Source organism: Schistocerca americana, chromosome 2 (genome assembly GCF_021461395.2).
Source record: "Schistocerca americana isolate TAMUIC-IGC-003095 chromosome 2, iqSchAmer2.1, whole genome shotgun sequence".
Classification (NCBI taxonomy): domain Eukaryota; kingdom Metazoa; phylum Arthropoda; class Insecta; order Orthoptera; family Acrididae; genus Schistocerca; species Schistocerca americana.
In genome coordinates this window covers 544,133,709-544,148,727 of record NC_060120.1, presented here as the reverse complement: position 1 = coordinate 544,148,727, position 15,019 = coordinate 544,133,709, and the positions used below count along the sequence as shown (strand labels likewise).

The 15,019-nt window shown below is 43.5% G+C and overlaps 1 protein-coding gene across 1 annotated transcript in view; it reads right to left on the bottom strand.

Moving 5' to 3' along the window:
• Positions 1-15,019, bottom strand: part of LOC124595019 (coiled-coil domain-containing protein 40) — a 384,638-nt gene that overhangs the window by 160,431 nt on the left and 209,188 nt on the right. Inside the window, exon 7 of the mRNA XM_047133570.1 lies at positions 13,332-13,514. Coding sequence (XP_046989526.1) covers positions 13,332-13,514 — 183 coding nt within the window. The remainder of the gene's footprint in view (positions 1-13,331; positions 13,515-15,019) is intronic.

Here is a 15,019-nt window from a genome sequence, read left to right as displayed (position 1 = left end):
TATGCCAATGGCAGCCAATGTAAACACTTCTGCCCTGAAATTGTGGAGTTTCACTAGATGTGACCCACTACAAGTGTTCAGAATGGTTGAGTGAAAGGTGGTGGTGAGGACCTGCGTCACGCCCAAGGTGTCAATATGACAGCATTAAATTACCATCCATTCAGTGCTGACAGTTTTACAGTCTCCTTCTCAATCCAGCATGGTAGCAGCCAGGCTATGTCTGCAGCACAGGAATGTGCTGAGTGGCACGTCAGTGCCCATCATGCAATTTGTAATCCCTGGAGTTGCTGGTGGTCAGGTCCGCATCCTCATGCCAGGTGGAGTGTGACTGGAATGTTCCCACAGCCACAAGTGATTGTGGATGTTTGCTGAAGCCTCAATGCGCCCGTTGATCATAGTTTTCTTGGGCTTGCCCTCAAGAAATCAGCATACAGCCTGATGACAGTTGTCATGATGCTGAGTATGCAGAAATCCCAACAGTAACATGGTGGACAGCCCAAGGGGCAGGCTCAGTGTACAGTCAGTAAGACAGTACACACACTGCCAAGGAGTGGTGGTGCATGAGGTGCCCTGCTCCCAAGTCAAATAGCTTGCACCCCCCCTCCCCCCCTCCCCCTTTCCCCACACACCCCCCTCCAGAAGTAGACCCCAAACTGGCAGCAGCTGGCAACACTTCTTTGTATGTCAACCAGTCATCTTGTAACAAACAGAGCTGGCATTCTGTCACTATCAGTGATGGAGACAGTATGAGCAATACTCTGACCCCTGAGTGGAAGGAAGGAGAGTTTTATATAGTGGTTGATGACATTATTGCCTGTACAGGTAACTGAATGCGCTTGAGTTTTTCAAGCCTGTCAGTGTTTTATGCTGGACTAATGTTTAGTTTCAGAGCTACAGGGTGTAATTGTATGCAAGATTTGCAGCCTGAAAGGGGTTCTTGCATAATCTTTAGGTGTTATTACTCTGCACTGCCCCATTAATAGAATATCTTTATGCCTCATTTGCAATGATTTCCTGGTGCTGGTCAGGTGTTTCTGAGGCTCTCTATTGCACAGTCCCTGGCAATATGCTCCTTGCTTATTTGTGTTCTGGTGGCCACAAGTGTTTATATTCATTACACAACCATTGCATACTGTGCAGACATGCTTTGCCTGTATATCATTCCAGAGAGCATCAAAATTTTGATCTTGATTTCAATACTACTTTTCTGTGCAACTATATTGTGAAGATATCTGAAGACTGAATAACTCTGCAAATACCAATCTTGACAAAATAAGGTCACTCTGTTCATTCATCAAATATAGAATACAATAAATACCTGTGTGCAGGTTGACGTTTTGATCCTTGACTTTCAGAAGAGATTCAGTATAGTTACATAATGTTACCTAGTGAAGCAGATATTAACTTACAGAACATGGGATCAGATTTGTAATTGAGTTCAGGACTACCTAGTAGGCAGCACTCAGTGTGTTCTACTTACTGCAAAGGAACCACCAGCATTGAAACTAGTTTCAGATGTTCTTCAAGGGAATATTATATGTCCATTATTATAGACAACATACAAAAATGATTGTATGCTTAATCTCAAAAGCAAATGCCATGGTCAACAAAAACCAAAATATTTATGCAAAATTGTCCATCTAGATTGCACTTTATTTCTTCAAATGGCTAACTAATTTTGGCAAAGTGCTATCATACGAAATGCGTTATCTGTTTGAAGAAACAACATGTGTTTAACGGCACCACCGTTTAGGTTAGGGAAAGTTAGTTTTGTGCAATATTTGGAGCACGAGTTACAGCCAGGTGTGAGCTAGATTGCAGTAAGTTACACATACCAGCAGTTGCAAAGGCAAAACAGAGGTGCACAGCCAAGTGTAAATAGCTGTCGTTTTCTAACGAGATTCATTGGAGTGTGACACCTCTCCTGGATGGCGGGGCATGTCACACCACCGGCTACACACAGAGCAGATGGGGCGCCATCATTCCAGTCCACGGTGGGTCATTGGTCCAACCCTCTGAGGCCGACGTGGGGTCTGCAGCCAGTCAGCGGTGGGCCACTCTTCAGCTCGCTACCGCAGGCAGTCGTCTCAGCTCCCGACACATGCCGGAGACTTCCCGCGGTGAGGCCCACAGATTTGGATGCTGGATAGTGGGTGCTTGTTCGTGGCTGCAATCTCAGCCACACCAGTGGGGAGAAGGATGCAGCTGGCCGCCTGTGGCTCACACCGAACAGTGCTGAGTCAGCTGCTGGCACAGCCATCCTGACATCATCGGAACTCAGCAGGTCAGCCAAGGCCGGCATGACACAGTGTTGCATTGCACAGGCCACTGTGGTGCTTCCTCAGCATTGCAGGGCCCTGTGACCCAGACCAAAGTAAACGGAGCACTGTAGAGAAGCAAATAAATCGTTTGGAAAGTTCTCACTGAATTTTAATACGGCACCTCCTGGCACCCATCCACCACATTTGGTATCTTCCTGCTACATTTTGTCATCCTGGTATATTCGATGGCAGAAGTCGCCAGAACATTTGGTGTCAGAATAGCGGACGTCATCTGTCGAGTACGACGTTCGAGCCCACCGCCTGCAGTAAAGTCACAAGATGTGGTGAGCACTGACAAAATTGTTCTTTTAGAGTATTGGACTTGGCTCCTGGCAAGCCACATTTGATATGTTTTGTGTATGCATATTATTTATGTTGGCAGGAAAAAGTTAGTGTGTTTAGGGCAGTAAGATGTTATTTTTCATGGCATTTGATTACTTTTGTATGGGTTTATGATGACACTAAGTATCACGATAGGGAGCTGTTGGAAGTCAGGTTGTTCTTGTACTTAAATGTTTTGTTTTGGGACTAACTGGGAACGAAAGCAACAAAATGGCAGAGTCAAGGATGCGGGGTGTATCGGAACCAGAAGTGGTTCGGATTTTGATGGAAAAGATAGCACAATTGGTAGCGGACAGTACACAGTTGAGAAGTGAATTAACATCTAGAAGTGAGTGGGAAACCACATTTGATCAGTCATTGTTGCCTAGGGTGCAGGAGATTGATCCAGCCACCACAAGTTTAATTATTCTGTTTTCTGGCCAGGCATCTGGAGATGTGCATTCATTTGTAGAGGACTTGGAGACTTCAGCAGTGATGAATGGTTGGTCTGATGTGCAGTTGTTATGTATAGCCAAGATTAGATTAACGGGTGAAGCGAAAACATAGGTAAGGTGTTCTGAGGCCTTAAGGACGACAGGAAGGGCTTTTACAAAGATACAAGAAACAGAATAGAGCTCAGTACTTTAGGGAGAGGTTAAGTACAATGACAAAGAGATAGGGGGAGACAGTGGAGAAATTTGTGGGCAAAAAAAAGCACTCCGTCTTCAGGCCATGAGTGGCGTACCAGGACCATCCGACCACCATGACATCCTTGGTGGAGGATGCGGATGGGAGGGGCGTGGAGTCAGCACACTGCTCTCCCAGTCGTAAGATGGTATTCTTGACTGAAGCCGCTACTATTTGGTCGAGTAGCTCCTCAATTGGCATCATGAGGCTGAGTGAATCCAGAAAAATGGCAACAGTGCAAGGCGGCCTGGATGGTCACCCATCCAAGTGCTGACCACACCCGACAGCGCTTGACTTCGGTGATCTCACAGGAACCGGTGTATCCACTGTGACAAGGCCGTTGCCAAATTTGCGGACAGGATAAGGGAAATTAATGAGTATACTTATGAGTTGGGTCAGAGCGATGAAGCTAATAGTGTTCTGTTGCAGGAGGCCGAGCAAAGGGCACTTGATGTATTTTTGACAGGGTTACTGGCGCATATGCCACGGAAAGTGCAAGATGGGGCTCCGAGAGATTTGTATTTGGCCATTCAGCTGGCAATTCAAATAGAGGAAACAGACATGGCAACAGGGGTACGCAAGAGACAAACAGTGTTTGCAGTGGGTGTGAAATGTTTTAAGTGTGCTCGTACAGGACATGTGCAGAGGCAATGTACCCAGTCACCAAGGAATAGAGGAAGGGGTGGAAGTCAGCAGCATGGAGGATGGAGAATGGAGATAGGAGAGGTGGACAAGCGTTAAACAGCAGAGGGGGCCCAAGACCCACCTAAGGGAGCTCCCGTTTAATTTCAATGCTACGAATATGTATGCAGAGGTGGAATGTTCAGTGGTAGGATCCATAGGAAATAAAAAGTTTAAGGTTGGGCACAGGGGTGCAAGTGTCAATGCCTACTAAGAATACAATGGGACGAAGGAAGTTAGACCCACCATGTTATAGGTTGCGTAGACTGGGGGATAAGGAGGTCTTGCCTTTGGGGTCAGTGACAGTTGACTTTCACATAGGGAAAGTCTGATATAATGCGTGCATGGAGGTAGTATCATGCTAAGCGAGGGCTATGACATGATCCTAAGAGTAGATTTCTTGCATCAAAATCATTTCAAAATTGAACTTGGGCAATGAACTGTGGAACTTGGTGGAATGTTATTTCTGATAGGGGAAACTGTTGTCAATGCAGAGTTGTCGCGAGGGGCGTTCAACATAATGAACAAACTAATTGAACCACATACATTAGCATTAAGGCTTAATTCACATGAGTGTGTGTCTGGTGGCACCAGGAAGTCGCTTTAGGTAAGTGTGGAGTCGAATCTACCTGTGGGTACAGTATGTGTCATTGAACTATTGGAGGATAATGAAGTTTTGAGTCCATTGGGTTGTTTTTGAAACGTAGTGTTGTACGTGTACAGGAGGGCAATGATGGGCGAGTAGTTCCTGTGAACATGGATAATTTTAGGACTGTAGATACGAATTTGTGGAAAGGAGTTTTAGTAGCATATTTGGATGTGCCAGATGACGAAGACTGGTGTTTGAGAGGTAGGCGATAGAATTGCATTGCATGACAAAATTAAACATTTGAAAGGAGGAGAAAGAGAGCATATGGAATAATTATTGTGGGAATTTAAGGATTTTTTTTTCCCACAAGGGCCGTTACCAGCAACTCCATTAGTTCAACATAGGATACCAACAGCGAATGAAGCACCCGTTTACTGTAAACCATATAGAATACCGAGGTATTTGCAGCTGATTGTGGAGGATTTCATTGATCAGCAACTTGTGGACCGTATTATAGAGCATAGTAACAGTTGCTTGGGAGCGGGCATTGTTGTTGTGCCTAAAAAATCTATGGATGGAACTAAGAAATACAGGTTCTGCTGTGACTACCGATAGCTCAATAATAAGACAGTAATGGACGCATATCGAATTCCAAACATACTGGAGACTTTGGATCACTTAGGACAGTGCCAGTATTTTACTACGATGGATTTGACAAGTGGTTATCATCAGCTAGAGGTGGCACCAGAGGACCACCCAAAAACTGCTTTCTCTACACCTCGAGGCCAATACCAGTACATTAGAATGCCATTCGGTTTGAAAAATGTGCCGGCAATGTTTCAGAGGTTGCTAGACAGTGTCTTGAGGGGTTTGAAACCATGGCAGTGTCTTGTCCATTTGGATGACATTATAGTGTTTTCAAGTAGTATGGAGCAACATAGACAGTGGTTAAGGGAAGTCTTTATGAGGTTAAGAGCAGCTCATTTGACGTTGAGCCTGGAGAAGTGTCATTTTGCATTAGAAGAAGTAAAATATTTGGGTCATATTATCAGTACTGATGGAGTGCGAACAGATTCGAGGTTGGTAAAGGTTGTAAGGGATTTTTGGAAGCCGAAAACAGTTAAGGAAGTGCAGTCATTCATCGGAATTTGCAATTTCTATCAAAAGTTGATGAAGGGTTTTGCAGATTTAGCACAGCCATTGACGTGATTGTTCCGGAAGGGTGTGAAATTTGAGTGGATGGAAGAGTGTCAGAAAGCGTTTGATAAACTGAAAGAAGTGTTAACATCAAGTCCGGTTCTTGTGTTTCCAGATTTTGAAAAGGAGTTTATACTAGCCTGCAATGCATCGAATCAAACATTAGGGTGTGTTCTTAGTCAGTAAATTGATGGGAAAGAACATTCTGTAGCCTATGCATCTAGGCAGTTGAATGCAACAGAGAGGAATTACTCAACAACAGAGAGGGAGATGCTTAGCGTAATCTATGGAATCACATATTTTAAATGTTATTTATATGGGAGAAGATTTTGGGTAGTGACAGATCATGCTGCACTGAGGTGGTTGTTGGGGTTGAAGCATCTGTCCACTAGACTCGCTCGATGGGCTGTGAGGCTTAGTGGATTCGACCACGAGGTGGTGCACAAGCCTGGGAAGAAGCACGGTAATGCAGATGCACTAAGTAGGAAGGTGGCAAAAGTAGAAGTCATAGGTTATGACCTAGCAGTGTGGCAAAAATTACAGGACGTGGACAACGATTGTAAATTGTATCAGACACAGCCACAATTTAATGTGTACGACTGTCTTCTGTGCAAGGAAATGAAGTTAGGGCCAAGGGTAGTAGTGCCAATGAAGTCGAGGGATGAGGTTTTAAAGGAATCACATGGTCACATGTTATTCGGTCATGGAGGGTGTAGAGTGATGAATAGGAGAGTGGTAGAGAGGTACTGGTGAAGAGGTAGGAAATGAGATGTGGATCAGCATGACAAGAATTGTATACCATGTGCGCAGAGAGCAGATTTGAGTCGGAAACAGATACAGGTACAATGACTACTGGAAGCAGCATGTCCATTCTCTTTGCTCGGGGTTGATGTCTTAGGACCTTTTAGGCAAACACCATCAGGGAACAGATTCGTTCTGACAATAATAGACCATTTTTCGAGGTATGTGGAGATGGTGGCTATGCCACATCAACAGGCAGCAATGGTCGCGCAAGTGTTAGTAAATAACTGGATTTTGAAGTTTGGTGTGCCAGAGACAATAATTACTGAACAAGGGACCAACTTCATGTCAGATTTTAACGAAGGAACTGTGTAAATTGTTGAACATGAAGAAGTTGAGGATGAGCTTGTTGCATCCACAGGCCAAAGGAAGGACAGAAAGGGTACACAGAACATTCGTGAAGATACTGAGTTTTTATGTGAATTCTCATCACCATCAGTGGGACGAGTATTTGAAGCATTTGTATGTGCATACAATGCCAAAGTCCATACAAATACCGGCTTGTCTCCCTATGAGGTAGTATATGGGCGAAAAATGCCATCACCATTTGATTTAGTGAAGCTACAGAAAGGAAGGACTGGTGAATCTGTACGTCAATTCACGAGAACAATTTGGGATGTTTGGAAATGGGTACAAAAGGCAAATACAAAGGCTTTGGAAAGGCAGGAAGATACAGTAAAGTGGAAAGGAAGTTTACAGCAGTGTAGAGTGGGGCAATGGGTAATGCTGTCCATCCCCTAAACGCAAAAACGGAAAACGTAGAAGTTCCTCACGAGGTATCAAGGGCCATACCAAGTTGTTGAAACCACATCTCCCATTAATGTTAAGCTTCAGCTGCCAACGAGAACAACAATAGTACACAATGGGCGGTTACGGCCATTTAAGGGTTGCCCGGATGTGATTCCAGATGTGTCACAGGAAGGAAAGAGGAAGAAAGAGAGAGCGAAAAGAGATGCTAAGCACAGAGAAAACCAGGAAGATAGAGTACAGCGTGAAGTACCATATGCTTTCCGATCTAGAAAGTAGTACAGTACTTGTAGTTATTTTTGATTTCTTGTTACGAATCATTGGGTTTGCGTAGAGTAATTAGGCATTGTATCTTATATGCGTTTTTGAGTATTGTGAGCCTGCTAGGGGCAACAGTCCTCTTGAAGATGAAGGAAGGGTGATGGTGACACCTGTCCTCAGGTCACTGGAGAGGGAAGTGTAGCATCTGATGTATGTGGAGTGTTGTTGGAGGAGAAATCGAACACAGTTCTGGATAAATAAATACGTCGGTGTAAATTTTGCGGCAAAGCCATAGCAAATATATGTTGAACGATGTCAGAGTTTCCTGCTTAAATTTTTAGTTATCGACAGTGCTGGGTCAGGAAAGTCGTGGCTATTGCACCAGTACATATAATGTAAATTTAAGGATGAAAGTAGTCACACAATTGGTGTTGAGTTTGGATAAAAAAATAGTGAACGTTGGAGGAAAATCTTTGAAGCTACAAATATGGGACACATGCATGTTGCAGTTATTTTTCGCCAGTGGGAAAGTAATAGATTGTCCAAGGGACATCGTGGAGCCAAAATTGAGCTTGCAATGGGTTGCGATGCATTGGATCTTCTCCACCTATGAGAATTTGATAGTAGTAGCAAGTTGTTTCGAGCAAGAAGTATTTGCAGAAGTGAAACGTATAGAGATTGAGGGGAGTGGAATTTTAATCAATGGAACTAAGTGTAAAATAATAGGACCAATCTTCCATCTGCCAGCATCAATTTCAGGAGTCACACACTTGAATGTTACGCAGCCACAGCTGTACTGGCTAGAAGCCACTTTAGAGTTTTTGCCAAGGAGACTCTGACCTTGTTAAATCAAACTCTGGAGCCAGGTCTGTTGAGATCCATAAACCAGTTCATTTTAGAGCAAGAGGGGTGCATATCAGCCGAACATCTTGTGCAACATGTTGCTCAGTATAGGGAAAGGCAACGGCAAATAATGATCATTTTGAGCACCTTTGTGCCAAGTGTCATCACAGCCTTAACTTTGTTATGTGTTGTTTTCTTTCTGATCAGGCAGAGAGCCAATTCCCAGAGGGATCCGAGGGTAGTCCAAGTCCCAGTGGATTGGATACCGAGGGCGTGAGACAAGTAGGTAAGGGGTTGATCGAGCAATGGTCGTCCAGTAAGGAATTTTTACATTTTGTTTTATGCCTTGGTCTTAAGGGGCACTAGACCACGTCTAAGTTTTCTAATACTAAGTAAGTATGTCATAAGTGCCAATCTAAATTAGTTTAAGAGTTAGTTAATGGACAAACCGGGGACCAGGTCTTTCCGAAGAGGGGAATAATGTAGCGGCACCACCGTTTAGGATATGGAAAGTTAGATTTGTGTGATATTCGGAGCACAAGTTACAGCCAGGCGCGAGCCGATTGCAGTAAGTTATGCATACCAGCAGTTACGAAGGCAAAACAGAGGTGCACAGCCGAGTATAAATAGTTGCCATTTTCTAACGAGATTCATTGAAGTGTGAACAGCTCTCCTGGACGGCAGGGCATGTCACACCACTGGCTACATGCAGAGCGCATGGGGCACCAGCATTCCAGTCCACGGCGTGTCACTGGTTCAACCCTCTGAGACCAACAAGTGTGGCAGCTCTCCTGGACAGTGGGGTGTATCACACCACTGGGCTACATGCAGCAACAGGTGGGGCGCCAGTGTCCCAGTCCACCGCGAGTCATTGGTTCAACCCTCTGAGGCTGACGCACGGTCCCCAGCCAACCAGCGGTGGGCCACTCTTCGGCTCGCTACTGCGGGCAGTTGTCTCGTCTCCCGACACACACCGGAGACTTCCCGAGGTGAGGGCCACAGATTCGGATGCCGGATAGTGAGCGCTTGTTTCTCATTGCAATCTCAGCCATGCCAGCATGGAGAAGGACGCAGCTGGCCACCCGCAGCTCACACCAAACAGCGCTGAGCCGGCTGCTGGCACAGCCATCCTGACATCATCGGAACTCAGCGGGCCAGCCAAGGCTGGCACGACACAGTGTTGTATTGCACAGGCTGCTGGTGTGCTTCCTCAGCATTGCGAGGCCTGTGACGCAGACTGAAGTGAACGGAGCACTGTAGTGGAAGCAAATAAATCATTTGGAAAGTTCTCGCCGTGTTTTAATACGGGACCTCCCAGCACCCATACACTACATTTGATGTCTTCCCACTACATTTGGTCATCCTGATACATTCGGTGGCAGAAGTTGCCACAACAAAAGGCAGTTTTTGTATAAGTGGATCATGCATGCAGAACTCACGTGTTCCATTATATAGGCTGAAAACAATTAATATAATCTTCATGCTTTTAGAAATTACACATTAAAATGCTTATCAAACACCAAAAGACGCATCTGTTAACAGCCATCTCTTCTACATGACATGATTTCTTATACAAAGAGTTCTTGTACATTATTGATCCTATTGTAACAACAAAAATTGCCATCCAAAGCCCCATTGGACATTAATTTTTGAAGTGGAATAATCTGCACCGTCAGTTCATGATAAAAATACTTATGATGTACATGTGCTGCTTGAACTCACTGGCTCCACTAACTGTGTGTTGTAATTCTATCCCTTGCACTTGCTGCCCCTCTCTCCTCCATTTCTATCTAATACTGCCTGCTGCCTTACTCCCAGCTATCAACCATCTTTCCCCAAGCTTGCATCCCCATCTCTTTTCTCTTCTCACCCAATCGACTCAACACAACCCCTCAACTCATAAAATGTAGTTGTACATGTGTGTGTGTGTGTGTGTGTGTGTGTGTGTGTGTGTTGTGTGTGTGTGTGTGTGTGTGTGTGTGGTCTAGCCCAGAAAAAGGATTTGTCTGAAAGCTATTTACATTCTGCCAGAACAAGTTAAGGAACATACAGAACGTGGGTCACCTAGTCCAGTCTTTTAGGAGAACAGAACTAATGCTTATAAATGCATTTCTGAAACAGGTCTTATAAAATGAAATGGAAATTTTAATGCTTTTCTTTTATGAGAAAACAAGGTGTGTAGCATGGAAAACAAATACACTCCTGGAAATGGAAAAAAGAACACATTGACACCGGTGTGTGAGACCCACCACACTTGCTCCGGTCACTGCGAGAGGGCTGTACATGCAATGATCACACGCACGGCACAGCGGACACACCAGGAACCGCGGTGTTGGCCGTCGAATGGCGCTAGCTGCGCAGCATTTGTGCACCGCCGCCGTCAGTGTCAGCCAGTTTGCCGTGGCATACGGAGCTCCATCGCAGTCTTTAACACTGGTAGCATGCCGCGACAGCGTGGACGTGAACCGTATGTGCAGTTGACGGACTTTGAGCGAGGGCGTATAGTGGGCATGCGGGAGGCCGGGTGGACGTACTGCCGAATTGCTCAACACGTGGGGCGTGAGGTCTCCACAGTACATCGATGTTGTCGCCAGTGGTCGGCGGAAGGTGCACGTGGCCGTCGACCTGGGACCGGACCGCAGCGACGCACGGATGCACGCCAAGACCGTAGGATCCTACGCAGTGCCGTAGGGGACCACACCACCACTTCCCAGCAAATTAGGGACACTGTTGCTCCTGGGGTATCGGCGAGGACCATTCGCAACCGTCTCCATGAAGCTGGGCTACGGTCCCGCACACCGTTAGGCCGTCTTCCGCTCACGCCCCAACATCGTGCAGCCCGCCTCCAGTGGTGTCGCGACAGGCGTGAATGGAGGGACGAATGGAGACGTGTCGTCTTCAGCGATGAGAGTCGCTTCTGCCTTGGTGCCAATGATGGTCGTATGCGTGTTTGGCGCCGTGCAGGTGAGCGCCACAATCAGGACTGCATACGACCGAGGCACACAGGGCCAACACCCGGCATCATGGTGTGGGGAGCGATCTCCTACACTGGCCGTACACCACTGGTGATCGTCGAGGGGACACTGAATAGTGCACGGTACATCCAAACCATCATCGAACCCATCGTTCTACCATTCCTAGACCGGCAAGGGAACTTGCTGTTCCAACAGGACAATGCACGTCCGCATGTATCCCGTGCCACCCAACGTGCTCTAGAAGGTGTAAGTCAACTACCCTGGCCAGCAAGATCTCCGGATCTGTCCCCCATTGAGCATGTTTGGGACTGGATGAAGCGTCGTCTCACGCGGTCTGCACGTCCAGCACAAACGCTGGTCCAACTGAGGCGCCAGGTGGAAATGGCATGGCAAGCCGTTCCACAGGACTACATCGAGCATCTCTACGATCGTTTCCATGGGAGAATAGCAGCCTGCATTGCTGCGAAAGGTGGATATACACTGTACTAGTGCCGACATTGTGCATGCTCTGTTGCCTGTGTCTATGTGCCTGTGGTTCTGTCAGTGTGATCATGTGATGTATCTGACCCCAGGAATGTGTCAATAAAGTTTCCCCTTCCTGGGACAATGAATTCACTGTGTTCTTATTTCAATTTCCAGGAGTGTATTTATTTGTGCTCACAGTCATTTGTACTCTTGACCCACCTGCATATACCTGTTCCACTTCTAGTTACATCAACAACTATCTTTATCTTTCATCTGATTCCTTTTTATTTACATTAACCTCCTTTTTTCCTTCACACACTCTTTTCTTTGATGCTTTTTATATCTTTCTGCTATTTATACTTTTCATTATGTCTCCTCTCACCCCTAAGCTTCACTTCTCTACATTCCAATTTCTTCCTAGATTTCCTCACCTGAACATTTCTTATATTTAATGTTTAGCTTTTCTCATTTCCAAACTACTATTACCTAAAATTTATAGAGAATGCATAAAACTATTTTTCAATAGACAGTTGGGAGATATTTTCATTCTCCTAATTAACCTTTTGACTGCTACAGATGTTTTTTCTTTACTCTGTGATGAGAGCAGCTTTGTTACTATTGTACTGGTCACCTAATACTGCAACCTGTGCTTAGAGATGGCATTTCAGCCGCTATACAATACTTATTATCTGATTTTAAGGAAACCATTCAGAGGATAAATTTGACTTTTGCACTTCTCACAGTCTGATATCTTCTTTTGATAGAGGACTGAACTGCTTTTCATTATTCAGAAACGTTACTGTGCTGCATGAAATTAAGTAGACCATTGCATGAAATTTTGTAGAGTTTGCGGAGGCAAAAACACATTGCATAAACATTGCTTATGACTGATTTTAGTTCAACCATTGTTGTGTAAGAAATGTAGATAACATATTCAAATTTTATTTAAAATTGAGAGCAGAATGCTATCTCATTTCACTCTTGACTTATTGGTTTTTATATCTGGCAGAAGGTTGCACATGGCATGCCCACTTCTGTCCCTGTACATCAGGAATCTTGTAGTCATAACAACTGTCATATTTCATAAATGATTCAAGATATCAAAACAAGGTATTTTGCAAATGAAAGCAAACAAAGAGACACATAGTTTATGATAAATACTAGATTTTTTTTATTAACCAAGATATGGAAGTAGCTCCTCCACAGCAGTTGGAGGGTCAAAGGAACGGCATGTAAACACATCAACAGCACTTAAGGGAAACCCAGGGGCCTTGTTTAAACATGTCCTCAGCACCTGACAAGCAATGGAGCATGATGAGTAAACTCGTCCACAGCACTTAAAGGGTTAAGAACAATAAATACAAAGATTGGGTCAGTAATTCTGTGACAGGTGGGCAATTATTACAAAGATGACTTTAAAGAATGTTTTGTAGTATCTGTTACCTGACTCCTCGTCTTTTCATGCAGCTGCCGCAGTGATGCATTCAAATACTTTGCTGACTTGTCCTGGGTCACTTGCTCTTGCATTACTTCTAAAATTTTGTCCTCTAATTGAGTTCTCTCTGTTAACAATTTTTCAAGTTCACGATGCAAGGCAGATATCTCATTGCTGTGCTTCTTTCCCTCCTGAAATATTTGTATAAAAAACAATATTATTCTTGAGAACCAATCCCCACAACAAAGATATACTGGTAGAAATAATGTTAGTCACAAAACTGGCTGCGTAGCAGTAACCCACTTATTCTGAATTTTAATGAAACCATTGAAACACAATTTTATGAAATGAACAACTCTTTTTAAACTATATTCATATAAAAAAAGATTGAAAAAATATTTTACTCATTACATGACAGTAGATGCAGCCACATAAAGACAGGCAACACTAATGGTAGCTTTCATTTGGCAAATTAAAATGAAGTGGAAAGAAACAAGTCTACCTGTTACCTGTATCAGGTCAAGTTAGTCAAAGTAAGATAGAGAAATAAACACTGAGTTGAAGCAAAAACAAGACAAAAATGGCTTCCATATGGATTTTAATGATATAATGTGTACAATATAAATTTTTTATGAAGTGTGCTTAGACTTCCTCTTTAATTACATTGGTTTCAGTTGTATTTTTAATCTGCTTGATCATTTTGGTGAAAAATTTTGTTCCTTGATAGGAAATACTATTTTCATATTTTTGTTTATTTTCCTTGAAGAATTTTAATCTGGATCTCTTGCCATGGAAGGCCAGTGATGATTTTATGTATTGCTCTTATTTTGTGCTTTCACCCTCAAAAACTGATTCCAAAGCTAAGGATTGTGTTAACATAACAGTAAATAGTGAAAAGACACTTATTGCTACAAATTTATGATGAGGTTCTATATTGCTATTATCTCTGTGTATTCCTTCCAGTTCAGCCAAGAGATATTCACCCTCTAAACATTTGTGGTGATGATGGGATTTAGGGTGCTCAACAATGAGATCTTTAGTATGGTTACTAAAGTACAGGAAGCTAAGTGTGGTTAAAAGGTGTAAAAGTTTAAAAATTTCATTAAAATTCATAAAACACAAATGTAATCATGCACTTACCTACGTAAAATTACACTGATGATAAAATAAATACTATTTTAGATATTAAAACTTATGATAAAAAATTACCAATGTGCAGTTAGGAATGATTGACAAACATGGACTGGCTGATCACTAATAAAAACTGAACATACTTTTTATTAAAAAGTGATCTACAAACCCCATTTGCATAAAAATACTTTTTTTCAGTTTGTTGACTGCTGTTTATGTCACACATCTTTGGATTAGTTGAAAAATATAATACCAAATGACGCTATGGACATAATTCTGATTTTTAAGTATTCCACAGGTAAAAAGTTCCACCTATTTACAAAACAATGGTTGTATGAGGTACTATATTAGGGTGATTCCATGGTTATGAACACAGCAGCATCCAACTTAATCAAAGAAATCATCAAGGAGTAGACAATAAAGAACATGTATGAGGCATCCATCCAGACTCACAAAAAGCATTTGACTGTGTTGATGTTACCATATTGCTGGACAAACTGTGGAACTATTGCATTTGAGGCACAGCCCATAATCTGATTAGATCCTATTTGAAAAATAGGAAGTG